Here is a 22916-nt window from a genome sequence, read left to right on the forward strand (position 1 = left end):
TTTTCTGGGAGTTATCGATGAACCAAAACTGCCCCTAACATCTGGCTAACATGAGGCCCTAAGCAACTCGGTGAGACCCTATCTCTAAAGAAAATAATAGGGCTGGGAATGTGGCTCAGTGGTCAAGTACCCTGGAATTCAATCCCCACTATACCGCCCCCCATCAAAAAAAAAAAAAAAAAAAAAGATAGTTAGGTCTGGGATGTAGATCGGGGTAAAACACTTGCCTCACATGCATGGGGCCCTGGGTGCAATGGGGGTGGGGGTTGGTGTGTCTCTCTGTCTCTCACATACACAAAAAAAGGCTGTTAGTTTTTACTTTGAATAACTGAAAGGAAGGTGGTACTATTTACTAAGATAAGGAAAACTGACAGCTTCAAAATGAGAGACTGGAAGATGCTGAGGTCATGGAGGCTTCTTATTGCTAAAAACTGGAACTCACATTTCTATCAAGGGATTGGATAATCTGTGATAGATTCATAAAAAGAAGTACTACACTTGGCTAAAAGAAAAACTTCACCTGATGATCATGCATCATGGATAACTCTCAAAAACATCAAGCAAGCCAGGCACAGTGGCACACACCTGTAATTCCAGCAGCTAGAGAAACTGAAGAAGGAGGATCACAAGTTCAAAGTCAGCCTCAGCTACGTAGTGAGGCACTAAGCAACTCAGTGAGACCCTGTCTCAAAAAATAAAAAAGGACTGGATATGTGACTCAGTTGTTTCAATTCCTGGTCTCTTCCCCCACCAAAAAAAAAAAAAAAAAAAAAATGTTGAGCAGAAGAAGTCAAACAAAACACAAAAAGTGACTGTGATTTGCATATAAAGTTGAAGAACAGTCACACTAACCAATATGTTGTGCTAAAAATCAGAATGGTTTCCTGGAGTAGGTGGAACTTGACTAGAAAGGGGTGAGAGAACTTTCTGGGGTGATGAAAATGTTGTTTACCCTGATTTAGATGAATGGTGGCACAGGTGTACACATTTATCAGACTTCACTGGCTCTAAAGTTAATACTTATATATTGTACAATATGTAAATTATGTCTCAAAATATTTTCACCATTAAAAAATATGCTTGTAGGATATCTAGGCTGGAGTTATCTTGGAAGCAATGATACTCAAAAATGGTATATCCGCTATCTCATGTCTAGAAATCCCTCTCTCCTCAACACTGAGTCCACTCAGTTCATCTCAGAAATCATGTAGTGAGGTTGGAGAGTGGTGATAAAGTAATTTCACTGGAAAGTTTATATGATTCAGAATTTATTCTCAAATAAGTAATATTCCTTTCAAAGAAATCTATTATAAAAAGTTAAGAACTTATTCAAATAATGCTTATGTTGTTCTAAATGGCTTTGAAATCCCTTCAAATTCTGTTAAGTCCTGTGAAAGAATATCCGTTAGCAAACACTGTTAAATGGCTAAACTCAATTATTTCCAATCCTCTTCCCCTTGCCTGCTTGTTCTGTAGTGACTAGGAAAGATAAGTATCTTCAATTTTTCAGCCTCCCTTGAAGCAAGGTATGGCCAAATCACACAAAACTCTGGCTGAGACTTTTTTCTAAGGAACTTCTTGGAAAGGTTTTGCTTACTTGATAAAGACCCATCACTGATGTCTGTCTCTATCAAACACAAACACTCCCTTCTTTCTGCCTTGAATAAGGATGTAATGCCTTAAGCTGAGCAGTTATCTTTAATGCCAAGAGAAAGACCCAAGGATTTATACTAAGCTTGACATTTTTGAGCTACTGAACAAAATCAGTAGTCACTTACCTCCAATAATCTCATAATAGTTAAATAACTTATCTAAACAAACCATAAGTTTACTTACAGTCAAATGAAATCCCAACTGATAAGATATTTTAAATGGTAGATGTTAATCCTTTGCAATCGATTTCTATTAAATATTTCAAAGCAACTTAGGTCTAGTAAGTAAAGACCTAATCAAACCAAAATGCCACTCTGGACCAAAACAAGGGTGTGACAAAGGAGTAAGAACATGTTTATTACAGAGACAAGTTATAACCCAATACTGGTGGTTCCTTTCATTTTTCTTACTATACCAAGAAATACAAAGTATGTGAATTCTTTATATCTCCAACAGCTTAAACCAATCAGCCAAGTCTAGTAAAAGATTACTTCTTCCACATCTCACTCACTTAAAATTTTGAAGCACAATATTTGGAAAGAAACACAGATACCAGGGTGGGAATCTGGAAGCAAAGTCATATCTTTTGCCTAGAAAATTTACCTTGAGAATCTCATTAGAAACAAGGATAGAGTTGAAGATACTTAAGAGTGTTGAACAAGCTGATCCCAGGGCTAAGTTCAGAACTTATCAGATACAGTACACATATTATTAAGCGTGTATGTAGATATAGAAAATTAAGTCGGACATGCGGGACTTGGATAAAATTCACCACTATGTGTTGCACACTAAATCTATTGCCTAGGATGCATTCACATGGTGCAGAGTGGAAAGTCAACAACTATTCCCCAAGTTCCCTTGTAGTGAGGATTCCAGATATAACCAAGACGCTAATCAGACACACTGGCATTTTACTTGAATTCAGAACTGAGTTTAGTAAAAAGATGTAAGGCATCAAATTTGCCACCAAAAATAATGGTGGAAGTAGAACAGATCTTTCTTTAGTCAGCAGAGCCTGATTTGGCAGCACCTTTCCCAGTTGCTTCAATACTGCATAACAAACCACTCTTTAAAACGTATTGGCTTAGGATCACAATTTTTTACTTCTCATGATTCTGCCAGTTTGCTGTCTTCAGCTGGGCAGTGCTGGTCTCACCTGGGTCACTCCAACAGCCAGTCATCTGAATGGAGCTGGAGAATCTAAGAAAGTGTCACTCCTTATCTGAAGCCTTAGTGCTGTTGTCAGTTGGCTCTCTCTTTTAACAGTCCTAGTATTCGGTAATCTAGAAAACCCTTTCTAGACTGCCATGGCAGTAGAAATGTCCCAGGAGGGCAAAAGCTCCAAGGCCTCCTGAGCCTCTGGACTTTAGGTCTTCCCCAGGAGTATTTCTGCCAAATACTACAGGTCAAAGCAAGTGAGAAGGCCAACCCAGCTTCAAGGAATAAGGAAATCAGCCCCCTACTCTGGACAAAGGGAGCTGTGAGATACTGTGGCCATGTTTTTTAATTCATACATCAGTAGTAGCACTTAAGATTCTGAAGATTTATGGGCTGGGACTGTAGTTCAGTGGTAGAACACTGGCCTTGAAGTTGTGAGGCACTGGTTCAATCCTCCGAACCACATTTTTTAAAAAAATGAATAAATAAAGATATTGTGACCATCTACAACTAAATATGTGTGTGTGTGTGTGTGTGTGTGTGTGTGTGTGTGTGTATGTGTATTTAAAAAAAAGATTCTGAAGATTTAGTCTGGAGCAATAATTCTCAATGTTGACCACACATTACAATTTCTCTTTTTTAAAAAAGGCACTATCATGCTTCCAGATTAAATCAACTAAATTAGAATCTCTAAAAGTGAGGCCAGGGCCTCAGTGGTTTTTTTTTTAAAGGTCCCCAGATAATTCTCATGAGCTGCCAGGGCTTGGGGAAAACGTTAGTCTACATACAAATCGCCTGGGGATCTCATTAAACTCACATTCCAATTTAGTATTCTCTGGGGCAGGATAAATTTGAAAGTCTACATTTCTAAAAAGTTTCTAAATTAGAGGTTGACAAACAATGGCCTGCAGCAGGGTGAATTTGAAACTCCCACTAAGAGTGGTTCCTACTTTTTTGTACTGGGGACTGAACCCAGGGGTGCTTTACAACTGGAGCTCATGAATTCTTGAATTTCTAGTAACCACACAATTGGTATGGTTCAGTTCTTAATATGATCCCATAATTTTTAAATAGAAAAGGTCATATCCATATATTTGTTGGCTTAATGATGAGGTAAGTTTCATTGTGATTGTTTTTAAGAGTGTGAGGATAAAGATAATGCAACTTCAATATACATATGGGTCAGTGCTAATATCTGTTACTAAAATTCTGTATGAACAAAACTAAGTAGAAATGGCCTAAGCACAAAAAACAGATTCATTCCACTTAAAATAGATATATTTGGGGTGGGAAGGGAATCCTTAATTTTCTTAAAGCTAATCTTTTGGTAAGAGTACTAGGGATTGAACCCAGGGACTCAAACATGCTAAGTAAGCGTTCTACCAATGAGCTATATTCCTAGTCGTGAAAAACATCTTGAGTATTAATAGATGGTGGGTTGAGCAAGAAAACTTAATATACCTGATTTACTAATTTGTCAAGTGTCTTCCTAAACATATTTAAGACTGTCACCTCAATCTAAAAAATTAAGCCCTGTGTAGGTGCTACAATCAACGATTTTCTTCCCTACAATTGGCAAATTATGGAGATTTCTACTTTCAAACCTAAGTAATGTTTTTCAGAAGTACTGCCAGAAGTTTTATAAAGGTAAAATTTCTGAAGAGTCTGAGGTTTTTTTTCTGTGAAAGGCCAGATAGTAAATGTTCTAGTCTTTGTGGACTACTGAAATCTGTTACATATCACTGTTTTTGTTTTACCCTTTAAAAATGTAGAAATCATTCTTGGTTGGTGGGCACCCTGGGCCTGCTGCATAGTAGTTCATAGATCCTTGTATCACCACCTACAGTGCTTGTAAAATGCAAATGTCTGGTCCCTCTTTAGGTGCATTATCAGAGTCACAAGGATTAGATCTAAAATCTGCACACTGATTTTAGAACCAGAGGAACTCAAAACAGTCCTAATAAAGGTTATATAAAAGGTAATTCATGTTCCCTATTAAACTTTAAGTGCCTGCTTCCAGAGACACGGAGCAAATAATATTTCAGGCTTACCCACATTTTCACGTAAAGCACATTTTCATATGCAACCACAAAAATGTCGCTTTCAAAATTTCCACATAAATAGCAAGTGTTTAAAAAACATCAGATGTTAAATACATTTCGTGCTCACTGTTGTTCTAAATGGTCTTTACACCCAGTTTTTATTGGAGGCTCTTCATTAATCAAGTTATGATTCTTCCTAAACATTTCTTTGTAAAACATTTAGCGCTTTTTTTTGGGGGGTGGGGTACTGGGGATAAAACCCAGGGAACCCAGGGGCACTTAAGCACTGAGCCACATCCCCAGCCCTTTTTATTTATTTTGAAACAGGGTCTCACTAAGTTGCTAAGGCTGGCTTTGAACTTTCAATCATCCTGCCTCAGCCTCCCTGAGCAGCTGGGATTTACCGGTATGTGCCACCATGCCCAAATGTGCCACCATGCCCGCTCACCCACTGCCTCTTAAGTCAGTCAACCTTTCTTAACCTTCAAACCATAGGATTTCAGAAGGGATTGAAACAATAGTATCAGGAGCACTAAAATCTCATTACCTCCACCTGACCTCCTCAGCTCCATGTTACAGCAAGCAAAGATACAATGTATGAAAGTTTTTTACAAATGTCTAATAAAGTTCAGTTGGAGTGCTTGTAATTAATACAGGTTCTTCCACTTTTTCCATCCCTCTCAAGACTCTGATTTTATAGGTTTACGGTAAAACCTGGGAAATGACATACTCTGCAAACCCTCTAGGCAATTCTCAAGATTAGAATAGCTCCATCATACAAAAACCTTAATCATTTACCATTGGATAGCTCAGATGTTGATGAACACTTCAGGGTCCTTGCTATCCGTCAATCAGGTGGATTTAAGATACCATCTAACCAAGTCAGAAATTAAGAGGATTAAAAATCTGGATGAAATTTCAAAGTCAATACACATTAGACTCTTGGACTGCTGAGAGATTTCTCATCTCAATTTAGAATTTATTTTAATGCAAAACCAGCAATTACTGATAGACCATAGACTTCACATAGCTTCTACTCCGGCAAGTTAGGATGGTTTTCCTTCCAAAGCATCTAGAAACCAAATACTTCACTGTCTCAATTCAGCAGAAAAGTCTCTCTTAGGACTTTGCAAGAGTAAGAGAAGTTCTCCTCTGACTCCGTCCTCCCTTAGCTCTCTAAGCGCGAAAGACGGTAATTGGCTGTAGTGAAACAGGCTTAATAACCTGACTTATGGAATATAAAATCTCAGCTCTACCATTCTACCAACTATACTTAAAAACAGGGCTCAATATTTTTCTCTCAATTATTAAGTGTGGCACGCAACAGCCCTCAGCTGTTAGCTCCTCTTCCCGTCACGTCCCTCCCAAAGGGAAAGTGGAGAGCACGGACTCACGGGGGAGCAGGTCACTGCGCACACCAAGAAACTAGAACGGAACGAAGGCCAAAGAAGAGAGCGGGAGGAGGAGAAAGCGAGTACGAAAGGGATGAACTGAAGGTAGCATATGAAGCCCCAGATGGCCTCCGCCCCCGAAGATGCGCGGCCAGGGTTCAGGAACCAGATGCTAGAAGCCGGAGAGACCATTACCTGCGTCCGAGCAGCCGCGGCGCGGCCAGGGCAGCAGTGAGCTCCTCGCAGCTGTGGCCAACCCCCGGCGGAGCCCAAGCCTGGCCGCAACCCCAGCCTCTCTGTGCCCAGCCTCGCCACGCCATCTTCCCAACCTCTGCCCCACCATGGCCCGACCTTACTAACCCCAAATGCGTAACTACTTCCGGGGCGAAGGAAGAACCATAGAGCGCCGAAGAATGGCCTAGAGCGCCCCCGCGCGGCGTAGCGGAGGCGGGACTGGCCCAAAGTACCCGTACCTGATTGGTGATTCGCGGTTCTCCCACGCTAAGCATGGATCTCAGAAACTCCTGGAGAGCGGCCTGGCCTCCACCCCATCTGCAGATGAGGAAGATGAGCCCTGGAAGGTAAAAAGAAAAGGGAAAACTAACGTTATTGAGTAATGATATGTACAAGGCACTTTATCACATTTAATCCTTACAAAACTGCTTGAAGTAGATACGCTCATCACTGCTTCAGGAGCTCAGTGAAGTGACTTACTGAAAGTCACCAAGTTGGGCCCCGAGTCAGGCATGGTGGTATTCACCTGTAATCCCAGCGGCTCAAGAGGCTGAGGCAGGAGGATCACAAGTTCAAAGCCAGCCTCAACTTAGCAAGGCCCTAAGCAACTCAGCGAGACCCTAAGACCCTGTCTCAAAATTAAAAAAAAAAAAAAAAAAAAAAAAAAAAAAAAAAAATTTTTTTTTAAAGGGCTGGGGATGTGGCTCAGTGGTAAAACCCCTCTGGGTTCAATCCCAGGCACAAAAAAAAAAAAAAAAAAACCTGATCCCAGGACCCAACATTACAAACCCAAGTTTTCATTTGTTTGCATTATTTATCCCGTTTAGTACTGGAGATTGATCCCAGGACCTCATGTGTGCTAGGCAAGCACTCTACCGCTTAGCTACATCCCCAGCCCACCAAGCCAAGTTATCTTAAATGGCAATTCTTTCTTACCATTTAATGTTATTTTGTCATGACATACACGGAAGGATGTTCTTTGTAACTCTAACCAGAAGTCCGAGCTTGAAATGAAATGAAAATCCAGATTGTCTTCCTGTCAGTCAGGTTTATTTCCTGCCTCCCCATTGCTCTGACCCTAGTTGCAGCCATACTAAATCATTGGCAGTTTCTCAAAGGCACCATTTCCACTTCTGTGCATTCTTCTATCATTCTCACTACCTGAACACCCTTCTCTTCCCAGGCTTCTCAACCTAACCAACTTGTCCTTCAGATCAGACTTAAATGTGAGCAATTCTGAAGACCTTTCCCAGACCTCAACTCTGATTTCAGTGTTCTTCCTTTGTACTTTTATACTGCTTTATGCATATTTCTATAACACCTCATTCATTCTATAAATACTTAGCACCTACAGTGTAACAGACTATCTGCTAAATTTAGAAATATAATTTAGAAGATACTACCTTTGACATCACAAAATTCCTACAGTTTTGGGGAAGAAGGAAACAAGTAAATAAATAGGCAATTATAATGGATTGTCATAAATGCTATGATCAGAGACACACCCAAGGCTCTGTGAGATTCAGAAGAGGCGGATATAACTCAGTTAAGTTATGGGGAAATAAGAGGCTGTAGGAGAAAGCTTCCCAGAGAAACTGACAGAGGTCAACAAGTTAAGGGCAGAAACATTTTGGGCAGAGAGAATAGCATGTGTGATATTTCCTAAGGCATGACTTGTTTGAAAAAACTAAAATAATTTCACTTTTGGTTTGTCATAGATAACAAGCCTGGTATTTGATTTTACTTTATTTGAAAGCTAAAGGTTGGATCTGGCAAAAGATAGGAGACTCCTGGGTCAAAGACAAAAGACTTTATCATCACTGCTCAGCAAGCCTCATAATCATCATGTCTACATGTGTGCCCTTGTTCTTTTTGAGTCCCACCCTGACAATGCTGTGGCCCAGATAGATGTTGACATGCTACGGATTTACCTCCCATTTGAAGAACTTGGGGAATCTACTCTTTTATACTAAATTTTTATAGTAAACCAGCTAACAGCCATTGAAGGTAGACATAATGCTTTCCTTCAGAGCAAAGGGAAAGTTCGTTTTTAATCTTGGAAGAAAGAGATAGCATCACACCATGGAGCACGAGCATGTGTACTACCCATTATAAAAGAGTCTGGTTCCTAAGCTGAGCATTCCTGTCCTTTAATTCCACCCATTGAGTTTTCAGGTGCCCCATTGGATTTGGGACTCAAGAAACCAGCAGAAAAATTTGAATAATCTAGCTAATCTTTTGGTATGAGTAATAAATTATGCTTAATTTCTGTCCCAGGACTCTTGTGTTTTTTTTTACCAGTACAGTAAAACTATAGCAAGCCATTAGCCTGTATCAAGGAGGATAACATATCAGGCCTTCACAGTTCTTGACAAGGTTCTGTGAATTCACAATTTCAGTGGAGAAGTGCCTTCTCTATGTTCTGTCAAGAACTTGGGTGTGGTCATAGGACTGATGGCTGAAGATGAAAGAAACTAGAAGTCCCTGAAGGTGAGGAAACCCAGAAACTAAGTGTTAGATATTGACTGATCCACATCAATTTGGTGTAACAAGGACTTGGAATGGAATCCTAAGGTTTCAGTGAAAGAGAGGTGGTGGTGAGATGATTAATACTGCTGAAGAGGTGTAAGAAATAAAAAGCAGAGTCTTAATAGAGGAAAAATATGTGCTCAAGGCAATCAGTGTGAGATAGGCATGAACCCCCATGAAAAGCAGCACCCCTTAATATTAAGAGAGTGAAAACTCAGAGGGCAAATGCACTCTAGGGACCTTGACTTATAACTTGTTAACTATTCAATGCTCCCCACTTAACTCATGATTTGTTATATATTAAGAGCATCGGTGCCTTATTATTAAGCATATAAGTAAAAAAAATGTTGGTGAGGATGTGGGGGAAAAGATACACTCACATTGCTGGTAGGACTGCAAATTGGTGCAAGCACTATGGAGATTCCTCAGAAAACTTGGAATGGAACCACAATTTGACCCAGTTATTCCACTCCTCAGCATATATCCAAAGGACTTAAAAATCAGCATGCCATAGTGACACTGCCACATCAATGTTTATAGCAGCTCAATTCACAATAACTAAGCTATGGAACCAACCTAGGTGCCCTTCAATAGATGAGTGGATAAAGAAAATGTGGTACATATACACAATGGAATATTTCTCAACCATAAAGAAGAATGAAATTGTGGCATTTTCTGGTAAATTGATGGAATTGGAGACTATCATGCTAAGTGAAATAAGCAAATCCTAAAAAAAACCCAAAGACTGAATGTTCTCTCTGATATTCAGGTACTGATTCACAATAGGCAGTGGGTCGGGGTGGGGCAGGCATGGAGGAGTGGAGGTTCACCAGACTGGACAGAGGGAAGTGGGGGGAAGGAAGTGGGGATGGGAATGGGAAAGACAGTAGAATGAATTGGACATAACTTTCCTGTGTTCACATATGAATACACAACCAGTGAAACTCCACATCATGTACAACCACAAGAACGGGAAGTTATACTCTATGTTTGTATGATATGTCAAAATACATTCTACTGTCATGTATGTCTAAAAAGAACAAATTTTAAAACATTAAAAAGATCATAGGTGACTTTTCCTACTCTCCAAGGATAAACAACAAAGTATAAAAATATTGAGCAGTCACTGAAACAGCAATTTCCCAGTACCCATACCTTGTTCCTCAAATAATTTGTATTTTCTTCCACACCCCATCTGTGTGTTCTCTTTTTTAAAAATATTTTTAATTGTAGATGGACATAATACCTTTATTTTCTTTATTTATGTGGTGCTGAGGATCAAAGCCAGTGCCTCATACATGCAAGGCAGGCGCTCTACCACTGAGCCACACCCCCAACCCTACGTGTTCTCTTAACTGTAGTCTCATGGCCCACAAATGACAGAGGCAGGAGACGGGAAGCAAGCCTTGGAGGATCAGCAAGCTTTCCTTTATTCTGCGGTGAGGTCCATCAATCAGGCATGGGAGGGCCCATATTATGGGTATGGAGATGGTCCCCAGGTTACAGAAGGAGTCTGGGTTTTACAGTTTCATTGGAAACTGCAGATGTGCAGTTTGGACAGTCAGGGGCTAGTTGTTCAGGTTAAAACTTTACCTCTGGAAGGCAGTGGTAAAAAGTCCGAAACTCATTGTCACTGGGAAAAGCTCATAACTGGGTGTTCACTGCTTCTCTTCCTTCTTCTGGGACCCATTGTTACCTAGAGCTTCACTATTTGCTTTTCTCCTTCCAGGACTCATCTGCAATGGGGAAGGTTAAAACTCCAGGACCCAGCATTTCAGTATCTGCCTCCTTTTTTCAAGATCCACTGGGGTTGGGAAAGGGTAAATGTTTGTTTTTGGTGGAAATGCTAGGGATGAACCCAGGAAGTGTTGAAAGTTTGCTTTTTCCGGGGGAGGATGTATTTGGAGAGGTTTAATATTTGGCTAATTTCCCCTCCCTCCTCCCAAGCCACATTGTCCCTCCATTTTTCTTGGGGAGCTGTCTTGGAGGAATATAATTTTCCATAACCCTTCATTAACAGTTACAGCAATTCATCCTTATCACAGGGCAAAGATGTTTATGCAGGACGCAGCGTCAACTGAAAGATGCAACATTTGGCACAAAGATGACTGCTGATTACCCCTCCCTCTGGGCTGAAAATCCAAGAGAAGAAAAACACCTTTGGAAATGCCCCTAAATCCAATGAACATTCCTAAACTGTAGGCCACTCCTACTGAATAATACCAGCTATCTCTTTGTCAGGAGAGCCAGCTTGACACTCTCTGGGACAGTGCTATGTCTTCCTTGTGTTCCAGCAAGAAGTTCCAATATAGAGAGTCTTGTTCCTTAGCAGTTGTACCTTTATCTGATTCTGATGGAGAGCACCAAAACAGAGTTGATAAAAAGTGATGAGTAATCTCTCTGGAAGATTCATTAAGGGACAAGGGGGATGTGGTCTACCTCAAGAACCAAATGGATGTGGGACTGGGATGTGCTAAATATTCTTTGCTTGCACTTCCAGATCACTCTCATATGCCACTCCATTGACACTGACCTTTATGGACCACATCAATGAATTCTCTTGCACTCTGGCTTCCAGCTGGGTTCTGCCAATTACAGGCAGGAGTAGGAGATCGGAGCATGGGAAGAAAATGAAGTAGAGTACTTATTCCTCCCACTCCTTTCCTCCTGCAGCCACATGCATTGGCTTCTGGATTCTGTTTCTAAACTCTTCCTGGTTGCTCAATTTGAGTGAATGAGGGTGCTGTTCTCAGCCAGAACCTGAACTGACACTGGAAGAACAAGCAGCCCTCATTCAGTGTGCAGGAAAAGCAATGTCTTCAGGGGGATATCCAGGGGCCAGTGTCAGCTGAAATGATGAGTGGAAGAATCTTAGGGAAGGGGAATCTAATTGTGATCCAGGCAAGGAGTATTTATGATTGTTTATTGACATTCAGTGAGTACTTAGTATGTACCAGGTACTGTGCTAGGTATTCTGCATTCAGTATATTATTTCATTTAGGTTTTTTTTGTTTTGTTTTTTTGCAGTGCTGGGGTTTGAACCCAGGGCCTTGTGCTTGTAAGGCAAGCACTCTACCAACTGAGCTATATCCCCAGTCCTCATTTAGTTTTAATATCAAGTAAATGAGGTATCATTGTTATTCTACTTTACAGATGAGGAAACCAAGGCTTTTTGATATTCTGACACTCTCTTTTTGTTCATGGGCAAGATCCTGGCTCTCATTCCTGTAAATTTAGATAACTTCAATGATTAAATGACTTTGTATATATTGGGTACCCAGTTCACTCACCAGCACACATGGTACTCAAACTGTGATAGATCACTAGAAGGTGGTAATTGGAAACCAAGAGGGAAACCCATCCAAGGAGAAGGGCTCCTTTCATCATCATTATATTATTTTAGGGTCATAAACAAAGATGCATAGAGCTTTATGGGTGTTACATGGGAGACATAGATCCCCACCAACATTTATCATACTCCAGACTATGCTGAGTACCGTCACTCAAACTAATTAGAACAAATAAAACAATAATAATAATCCTAAGGGGCAGCTCCATTTGACATGGGAAGAAACCAAAGCACCCAGGAGTTGGGAATTGAGAGCAAGACAACTTCAACCAAAGTGAAACCCATGTGAGGAAAGCTTCCAGAGGAGCTGATCTTTCAATAGAATAACATAAAGAGAGGCAAGCAGATCAAAGACAGAAGGCTGGCTTTTGAGGGGTGGGAGACATGGAGTGAGGGGTATTAAAGGTGCTGTAAGCTCCAGGCAGGGTCTCTAACAGGGAGAGGTTGACAGAGGATTAACAAAACCAGGCTAGAAGCCATTGAATTAGGGCCTAGTTTTGTTTTCTGTACCCCAGATCTTGTGTGGGTCACAAACATCTGCCAGCCCAGGACAGGGATGTCCTTGTAGAAGAACCCAAACTTTCTACTACTTTTGGGGATACCACTTGTCCAGTGTGTCCCACTCTGGACTCCCCAGGTTCTGTATATGGTTCCACACAAAAATAGAATGTCTGTTATAAAGTTTCAAGATTTCAAAAAACCTAGTGGAATTTGTATATTTGCCTATATTTGTATATTTTCCTTATTTCTGTCTGAACTCCTTCCAGCAGTGTGGAAGTAATGATCCATAGCCTACTAGTGAGAAACGTTGCTTCATTTGTATTCACATCTTTTATTATTTTAAAATATTATTTTAAAATTATTATTATTTTTTTTTAAATTATATTATTAGTGCTGGGGATCAAACCCAGGGCCTTGTGAACACCAGGCAAGTGCTCTACCACTAAACCACATTCCCACTGCTTTAAATAATACAACAGAGAAATATAAACCATTTCTTTTTTATGTTAGGTTTATTGAGATACAATACATATATATAATAGCACTTTAAATGTACAATTGTATTAGTTTTGACAAACACATATTGTCATGTAACCATCACCATAATCCAGACATTGAATGTTTCCATTCCCGTAGAAAGTTCCTTGTATCTGTCTACATTCAACCCTACCTCCAGACCTCGGTACACTTGGCAACAATTTAACTGTTTTCTGTTCCTCCAGTTTTGCCTTTTCAAGAATACCATAGAAATGGAATCATATAATGATTTGTGGGAACACATATTTTCGTCTATTTGGGGTAAAAAATACCTAGGACTGGGATGGCTAGATTGTATGGCATTATGCTTACTTTTACAAGAAATTGCCAAACTGTTTTCCATCATGGTTGCATCAATTTACATTCCAACTAGCAGTGTATGAGAGTTGCAGTTGCTGGACATCTTTTCCAGTTATTGGGGTTGTCAGGGTTTTGTTTTTAGCAATTCTAACAGATATGTAGTAGTATCTCACTTTAGTTTTAATCCGTATTTCCTTAATGCAAGTCATTCTCTTTTAACAAAGAAGTCTTGTTTGAGGGCATAATATTTCAAAACATGGGGACCTTTGAGGAGCAAGCAGAGAGGGTCCTTGGTGAAGAATTTTCTGGAAACAGGTTGAGTCCTGGTTTTACCTGATGAACTGGGGGAGCTCTTTCCCTGTCCTGGTTCATCAGGGACCTGCATTTCTTCTCAGTGGTCAGAAGAGGGCAGGAGAGGGCAGAAAATAGGCAAATAGGCTGCTTTTTTTTTTTTTTTTTTCCAGCTCATCAGTCCTTGGCATTCATAACATTTGCATTCATTATTATATTTATAGTTTTGCCTGAAAGCTTTTCCCTCTGAAACTACTTGGCTGCTACTTTGTAAAACAAATGAACCATTTGATGTCATGTTTGAGCTGATTTAATGTAAAACCTTAATTAACCTTGCAAAATCCTTCCCTGCCAAAGCATAACTAACCTAACCCAAGAACAAAACTAACTAAATTGAGCTACCTTTGGAGAGTCCTTAATAAATGCACTCTCCACTATCACCTATGGGGCTTGTATTGGGGAAACCACAAGCAAATGAGCTGGATGAACCCCTGTTCATCCTCTTTTCTAACTGCAAAGACTAAGAGAAACTGAGGAAGACCTCCAGGGACCCAGCTGACTACAAGCCTTCTTCCCTTGGACCTGAACTGGAGCTTTTCAGGCGGGGCACTGCACAGATCTCCTGCGGCTCGGGCTGCAGAGTGCCACCAAAGACATACTCCAGCCTGAGTCCCTGGCTCCCCTCTGGCACTTGGAACCGAAAGGTCCGGAGAAGGGTGGCAAACATCAGGAAGAGCTCCATTCGAGCTAACTGGTCTCCTGGGCACACCCGATGCCCTGGAAGTAGAGGAAAAGGTCAGAGGGTGGCAGCTGCCCATGTCTGTCCCATCATCTTCATACCTACCACCCTGAACCCAACCCTGTGCCTTGTACCTGCAGAGAATGGCAGGAAGGCTTCATTGACCACGAAGTTTCCGTCCTTGTCCAGGAAGTGGCTGGGGTTGAACTGCCGAGGGGTCTCCCAGTGCTCAGGGTCATGGAGCACGGAGGCCAGGTTGGGCAAGATGATGGTGCCCTGCGGAGAGGAGCTGGTGTGGCTCAGGGAGCCTCAAAGGCCCAGTACCCAGTCCTGACCTGGTCAAAGTGAGCTCAGGGAACAGCCCTGTGCTGGTGGGAGTGACAGGGGGATCTCAGGAGGGCCTCACTCCAGGCCCACAGGAATGAGGGGGCTGAGCACTACACCCTCTGGGCTACTGGCAGCCCACATTTGAGAGACACACAGAAAAAGACAAAGATGGAGAGAAAGGAATTACAAAGAGAAGATAGGCTCAGTACTGAAAAGGCAGAGAAAAGAATGTGTCTTTAGGGCAGGTGGGGGAGGGAGAGCGTGACTCATCCTCACCTTCATCCTGACCTCCACCCTAACCCTTGCCCTCACTGTCACCCTGATCCTAATCCTCACTCTGTCTCAGAGATGTGACTGATGGATTGGAAAGAGGATCAGACTGCTCAGATGGGAGGGAACAGGAAGGAGCCAAAGACTGCAGTTAGGGTCTGCGCCTTCCTGTGTGGGCCCTGGGCTGAACAGAGATGATGTAAGGAGGCCAGCGTGGGGCAGGATGAGTTTGGTTATGGGCCCAGACCTAGGACAATCAGTTCCAGGATTCTGGGTAAGACCTCCTATTCCATGGCTCAACACCATAGAATTAAACCAGCCACACTGTGAAGACTAGGAGACTTACTACAGGATTCTAGAAATTTAAAACAAAACCAAGTAACAAAACCTCAGCAAAAACTGAAACCTGCATCCAAAGCAGAAGCTAATGAAGAAAGCAGAAATTGAGTTGAATAAATACTCCCAGAAAGCACTTTTCTTTGATGTTGTTGCAGTCTACGTGCTTAAGGGAAGACCAGGCCCTAGCCTTCTAGACCAATGGGACACCCAGACCAGGTCACTCTGTGACTTTAAGCACAGAGTTGGAGAGGCATGTGTTCTCACTGCTGCCTTTGTGAGTTCTACAAATAATTTCCCCATTATAGTCCTGGAATTTCCCCCTGTTTTCTCTACCTGGGATTAAGTAACCCTTGGCATTGCTATAATGTGTGTGTGTGGTGCTGGGGATTGAAATGGAGCCTTGCACATTCTAAGCACACAGTCTACTACTACTACCCCACAGCATCCTCAGTGGTTCTTCATAATCACCTTTAGATGAAGGGGCTTTTGGAAAGATGCTCTATTCCTTCCAGGATTATTTATATCCTGTTCTGGGTAATATTCTGGCTTTCTTGCAAGGTGACTGACTGATCTCAGCTCATGGAACAGGTTCAGAGTATCACCTGTGCACACACAAAAAGGTAACCTTCCCTTCCCCCCAGGTTACAGAACCATCTTCCTGCTGGGTGCTTCCTGGGGACTTTATACCAGCTTCTCCCTAGTAAACAACAGTTTGAAGCTCACAATCAAATAGAATGCCTGAGCAGAGATGGGCTTGAAGTGCAATCATTGTATTAGGGACCATTGTTGCTGTCATCGCCACTCAACGGATGGGAACGTTTAGGGATATCTGTAACATTTAATGATCTACTGTCAAGCTTTGATTCCACTTTCAGCAGACATCCCTCTCTCAAGTTGTAAAAGCCAAATATCGATTTCAGGTTGTTAATGGCCCCCTGGAGTCTTTATCACAGAGCAATTCCTAGAATAAAATTGGCAGGAGTGGGCTCTTAATAAGGAATGTCTAATCTCAAAAGGCATAGAACATCTGAGCCCTGGTCTTCTACTTTTTAACTTGACCTAATTTGGTACAGTTTTTAGAAAACCTGGACCCAGGCCTTCTTGCCATGCCAGCAGCAGGACAAGCCCATGCCACTGTCTTGTCCTCATATTTGATAAACCCTTGAACTTGGTGGCCAATGAATGCAAAGAATGACTCAGTATCAGCCAATCAGGCTGATCAGTGGATGATGCAAAACATTTGTTTAACATGTCAGTTCATTTACTTACCAAGAGATGCATTTTTGGAACAACATAAACAGCAGGGAGTGTGGTAGAAAGAACGTAACCTATGAATTCCTAAGGACAATTACTTGAAACCGAGTTAAAGTCATTTATTAGCTGTGTGTTTGGGGTAATTACTTGTGCTCTGTAGGCTGAAATTTCCCTCCCGATAAAAGAAGAAGAAAAACAACAGCAATATCTAAAAGGGTTGCCATGAAGGAGAAATGTGTGGAGGTGGGAATCTCATTTGATCAATTAGTAAGTTAGTAATGGCATCCTGGTGGGTCCCTGGGAGTCAAGTCTGCCTTGAACCACAGTCATAAGAGCTGAACAAAGACTGTCATGATGCAGAAGATCAGACCTCCATACCCTTATACCACCTTGGCTTCCACCAAGGATAGACAGGTTGGAGCATCAGGAAAGAGCCAAAGTTCCTTCTGGGGAAAATCTTAGGGCTCCAGCCACCAACTCTACATCTGCATCAGGGTGCCAAGATGAGTGACTCTGTTTCTTTTTGATTAAAATGGCCATCTTGCCACATACATATCTGTAATATGTTTCCTCTTAAATGCCCCCCAAAGATCCTTGACGCCTACCATTCACACCCTTGTGAAAGCTCCTCCCCTTAGGCTGGGAAGGATCTAGTAACTCACTTTCAGCAAATAGAAAATGGCAAAAGGGATGGGCTATCACAACTAAATTAGGTTATGAAAAGACTAGCTTCTATTTGGGTTATTCTCTCACTGCTCTCTGATGGAGGTCAGATACCATGTTTTGAGCTGCCCCATATGGAATCCATATGTCAAGGAACTGAGGAAGGCCTCCATCCAACAATCTATAAGCAACCGAATTGTAAGGCCAGGCATGTTGAGTGAGCTTCCCCCAGTTGGAGCCTTCAGATGAAACTGCAACCCCACCACAAACTTAATGGTGACCTCACAAAGGACTTTGAATTAGATATATCCAGCTAAACTGCACCCAATTTCCTGACCCTCAGAAACTGTGAAATTATAAATGTTGTTTTCAACTGCAAAGCTTAGGGATTACTTTGTTACACAGCAAGATATGTAGGTACCCAGTTTGACATCTTTTGTCTAGCATCTGGGTGACTCAGTCAATGGTACACAACACCACTGTATCTTGCAACATTCTTGCAAGGTCTTAATGGAATGGTGAGCACAAAGCACTTAGGGCACAGCAAACCTGGGCAAAGAGCAGGAATTACTATTGTCCAGTTTAGGTAAAAAACCTGCATGAAAACCTATCTCAAGCAGGATTGCCAGAGAGATATATACCTTGACTGTATTATTTTGGCTCTACATAAAAATGCATTCAATTTCGTGTTAAACTTTTGCCCAAGAATTCAAAAGTCAACTTCAATGTTCATCATGATCTTGGCAGACTTCTCATCTCCATGAAAGGCAGATAGCAGACACCAATATGAAATGATCTTAAAACAAACAAACAAACAAAAAAGACTGCAATCCTTTGTAAGCATGTAATGCCAAATAGAACCACAAAATAAAATCTAATTTTAAAAATTATGTTTTGTTTTTAGTTAACCATTTTTATCTAAGAATATTTATATAAGAATTTTTATATAAGAATATTTTCATGTGTAAGAAATTAGATCTTATTGTATTATATAAACTTGGAATTATGCTAAGAAAGAGAAAGACTTCTCTATAAAGATACAGACCACAGTTAAATACTAAAGAAGTTCTTTAAAAGTGGGAACATAAAAATACAGCCCCTGCATTCTAACAATCTGATTTTTAAAAATCTATGCATACACTTATTTTTTATTCCATTCATTCTATTATTTATTTATTTGGTACTGGGGATTTAGCCCTGGGGTGCTTTAACCACTGAGATACATCCCCAGCCCTTTTTATTTTATTTATTTAATTTTTGAGACAGGGTCTCACTAAGTTGCTGACGGCTTCGTTAGGTCACTGAGACAGTCCTCAAACTTGCAATTCTTCTGTCTCAGCCTCCTGAGTTGCTGGATTATAAGCACCAAGCCCAGCTGTGCATACATTTAAATGGTAACCAATAGTTTAACACAGTCAGCTCCAAATAATGAGAAACAATATTCTCTTATAGCTTCAACTCTGGACTTCATTGTATTAATGGAACATGAAGTGATACAATATAAATTATTTCTGAAGGGAAAATAACTCCTTGGTTACACGGGTCCCAAGCTAAAGGAAGCCCCATCTTGTCTGAGTCTGTAATAGCCCCATCTATATATATGAACAAACACTTGCTGTAAAATCATTAGTATTTAATGAATAAACATTTTTGTTTGTTTGTTTGTTTGTTTGTTTTGTACCAGGAATTGAACCCAGGGGTCCTTAACCACTGACCCACATCCTCAGCTCTTTTTATTTTTAATTTTGAGATGGGGTCTCACTGAATTGTTTGGAGCCTTGTTAAATTGCTAAGGCTGGCTTTGAATTTGAGATTCTCCAGTTTCAGCCTCCTGAGCTGTTGGGATTACAGGTGTACACCACCACACTCGGTTGAGTAAAAATTTTATATGAAACTTTTACTCATTAAAGACTAAAACACCTTCATTTTAACTTGTAAAGTAATTTAACTTTTAAAAGAATTTTCTATGTATTTCTATGTCTCTTCTAAGAGAACTGATCAGTTTTGGACAATAAAAAGTATTTTGAGTAATAAAGGAGTTAAGACAAGAAGCAGTTGCCATTTCGAAGACTGTTTCTGCATTTTTCAAAAAATTTCTACTTAAGGCACTATCCAATATATTTTCCACTGACCCTTGAAAGGCTATTATGAATGGTGATCCTCACAATAACTTCTTGGAGTGCCATAAGCTAAAGCTTTCCTTAGACAGGCACACTTCCTTTCATTACATAATGAGAGGCATAACTGTGATCCCCTTTTCTGCCTTCATTCTAAGGAAGCTCAGAGACATGTCTTCTGTATACATACAATAGCTTTTCTTGACTAAATAGTTATATATGACTTTTCCTCTATCTCTCTTTATTTGGCACTTGTTCTTTTAACCATGAAATGAGAAACAAGAATGACATTCCTGCTAGAAATCAATTCTAAGGAAATAATACAAAATGTAGACCAAGCTCAAGGCATATAGTGAATTGCAAATGGCCTAAATGTTCACCAATGAGAGCTAAAAAAAAATCACAAAAACCCTCATTTGACTGGGCTCCATGAGGCATGCCTGTAATCCCAGTGGCTCCGGAGGCTGAGGCAGGAGGATCACACATTCCAGGCCAGCCCCAGCAACTTAGTGAGACCACTGTCTCAAAATAAAAAATAAAAACCAAAAAAGACTGGGGCTATAACTCAGTGGTAAAGTGCCCCTGGAATCAACCCCCAGTACCAAACCAAATCAAATGAAGAACAGTCATTTGGTGGAACACTGTTCAGACATTAAATGGTATTAAGCAGTGGTTTCCAAAGTGTGTTCCCTGGACTCATAGCAACAGCACCACCTGGAACCCTGTTGCAAAGGCAAATGCTCAGGCCCCACCCCAGACACTGGGGTGGAGTCAGCAATGGTCTTAATAGGCCCTCCAGGAGATTCTGATGTATCCAGGGGTTTGAGAATCACTGTTCTAGAAGAATCTGAAGAATGTGTTAAGTGAAATGAAAGATTCAGAGTGACATATTCAGCATGACCATAGCTATGTGAAATATACATGTGTAACAAAGATTGCAAAAAGAAACATGCAAGGGTTATCTCTCAACAATAGGAAACTTTAAAAATATCCATCAGTGTGTGCATTCTTTCATAATCCTCTATCCTGGTGCCATAGATAGATAATAGATAGATGTCTGACTGACAGAGAACTAGCAGGTTGGTAAAAGCTACAGCAGATTGCTGTGCTGGGCAGGAAAAGTGCTGTCTGCAGGCACTGGGTTGAGCATGGGGCCATGCAGGGCCACCTACCTTGGGCACGTAGTAACCACACACATGGGTGGATGTCACACACTGGCGCACGGCGCCTACGGCCACAACACTGCTGAGACGCTGCACCTCGTGGAGGACGGCTCGGGTGTAGGGTAGTCGCTCTCGGTCTTCATAGCAGACAGCAGGGGCAGTGCCCAGCACTGCATCCAGCTCCTGCTGCACCCTGTCTGCAGGTGACTCAGCATGGGTCTGGTGGCCTGGCCCCGCATCCCATCCCAGTTCAGTCTGCCCCATCTAGAGACAGCTGCTGAGTCTCACAGTGCCTGGATCAAACTGCCGCACCCTCTGGTCCCACAGGAGACAGAACTTGCTTCTTGTAAACAAGAATTTGCAGGATTTGCACCTGCAGGGCACTTAAGGGAAACGAAAAGACCCAGGTTTGAGCCTCTACTGTGTGCCGGGTACTCCATATACAGAGTCTTGTCATGGGAACTGTTGTCTCCATTTTACACATGTTCTGAAAACTAAGGCTCCAACAGGATAGGTTCTTTTGTCCAAAGTGACTGGACTGAACTGGAGCTAGGAGTTGAACTTAGGTCATAGTAAATTTGTCCCTCAGAGAACTCCAGCCGCCTTTGCTCCTCCACAGCTATGGTCTTAAGGTGAACATTAGCATAGGGCCTGACACTTGGCAGGGCTGGATCTTTATTGAATGAGCAAAGTCATGCCGCCCCATTTACACTGGCTCTGAGAGCTGGAATGACTTGCCCAAAGCCACACAGCAGGCTGGGAATTGAAGCACCTCCCGTTTGACTCAAAGCCATCAACACTCCCTTTACCACACAGGTGACAGCAGAACCTACTCCTGGGGCCATGGGACAGTGATGGGGGCAATGCCCATAGCCCAAAAATCCCATGTGGGATTGACAGGCACAGGGCAGTCAAGCAGGTGTAACCAAGAGCTCCTCACCTTGGATGGCTCTGTGTTGGACCATGTAGATGAGCGCCCAGTGCAGGGTGGTGGCTGTGGTGTCAGTGCCTCCCAGAAACAAATCAATCACCACCTGGATCAGGTTCTCCTCATTGAATGTGGAGACAGGGTCGTCCACGGCCTGGTGGGCAGTGGGGAAGCAGCTCGGGTCTGGAGTTCCCCCCAGCTACTCCTGGTGCCTCTCTCTCTTGTTTTGTCTTTTTTTTTTTTTTTTTTTTAATGGTACTAGGGGTTGACCTAGAAGCCTCTACCACTGAGGCATACTCCCAGCCCCTTTTATTTTATTTTGAGACAGGGTATTACTGAGTTGCTGAGGCTGGCCTTGAACTTGCAATCCTCTTACCTCAAACTCCTGAGTAACTGGAATTATAGGCATGTACTACCCTGCCCTCCTTGAGGCTTGATTTGTCCCAAGACTTCTGTAAGTAATACTCATTGGAGGGTCAGACTCCTTGGGAGGGCTTGAGTCCTAGGACTGCATTGACTTTTGATGGGGGACTGCCCTGGGGTTATGGCCTGATATCATCCAGATCATCTGCTTCCCAGCCTACCACTATCTGCAGAAGCCAGTTCTTGGCATGGGAAAATATAGGGAGAAAATGTCTTCTTAATGTAATTTTCCAAGGTGCTTGGATCAATGATGAGGAACTGAAATCATGGCCTAGAAAGGAGGCTCAGCCCAGTAACACAGCCCCTTGCTTTCTCTGCAGCTCTTCCAGGCCCACCTTGGTGATCTGGGTCAGGTAGCAGCTGATAAAGTCCTTGGGAGCCTCGGGTATCCTGAGCTTGTGCCTGAAGATCTCGTGGCGGATGAAGCCCCGCAGAACTTCTTGGTACCTAAATATCTCCTGGTGGGGTCCTGGGAGGTAGCGGAGGGCCCAGGGAAACATATCATAGAGCTGTGGGGAGAAAGGCCCACCCAGGGCCCACTTAGGCTCCAGCTCCTGAGTCAGGGCAGCTGAAAACTGTCCTGAGGACTCCAAAGTAGACTGAGGCCTCTGGGTTGCCTTTCATCTGGAGAACCCAGAATAATCTAGACAGAAATAAGAGAAGTGGTAGCAGTGATTGTGTTCAGGGCTTAGCTAGGATACTGCAGGC

At 41.9% G+C, this 22916-nt stretch overlaps 2 protein-coding genes across 2 annotated transcripts in view; both read right to left on the reverse strand.

The window, feature by feature from the left end:
* Positions 1-6598, reverse strand: part of Parl (presenilin associated rhomboid like) — a 44297-nt gene extending 37699 nt beyond the window's left edge. The window contains exon 1 of the mRNA XM_047564332.1: positions 6440-6598. Within this exon, the coding sequence (XP_047420288.1) occupies positions 6440-6564 (125 nt within the window). The 5' untranslated portion in view covers positions 6565-6598. The remainder of the gene's footprint in view (positions 1-6439) is intronic.
* Positions 6599-14544: 7946 nt separating this feature from the next.
* LOC124993612 (cytochrome P450 2J2-like) lies at positions 14545-22708 on the reverse strand. The gene is made up of 5 exons (XM_047565466.1): positions 22544-22708; positions 21798-21939; positions 20867-21054; positions 14859-15000; positions 14545-14762 (listed from the first exon to the last, which is right to left on the reverse strand). The coding sequence occupies exons 1-5, from the start codon at positions 22706-22708 to the stop codon at positions 14545-14547; spliced, it is 855 nt and encodes a 284-aa protein (XP_047421422.1).
* Positions 22709-22916: the final 208 nt, after the last annotated feature.

This window comes from Sciurus carolinensis, chromosome 9, assembly GCF_902686445.1.
Source record: "Sciurus carolinensis chromosome 9, mSciCar1.2, whole genome shotgun sequence".
Classification (NCBI taxonomy): Eukaryota; Metazoa; Chordata; class Mammalia; order Rodentia; family Sciuridae; genus Sciurus; species Sciurus carolinensis.

Excerpts from the sequence above, each read along its gene's own strand:
- LOC124993612 (XM_047565466.1), bottom strand. The coding sequence starts at position 22,708 with ATGTTTCCCTGGGCCCTCCGCTACCTCCCAGGACCCCACCAGGAGATA. Across the intron at positions 15,001-20,866 it reads GTGGTTACTACGTGCCCAAG|GGCACCATCATCTTGCCCAA; the intron begins GTAGGTGGCCCT and ends TCCTCTCCGCAG. Across the intron at positions 14,763-14,858 it reads CTTCCTGCCATTCTCTGCAG|GGCATCGGGTGTGCCCAGGA; the intron begins GTACAAGGCACA and ends CTCTACTTCCAG.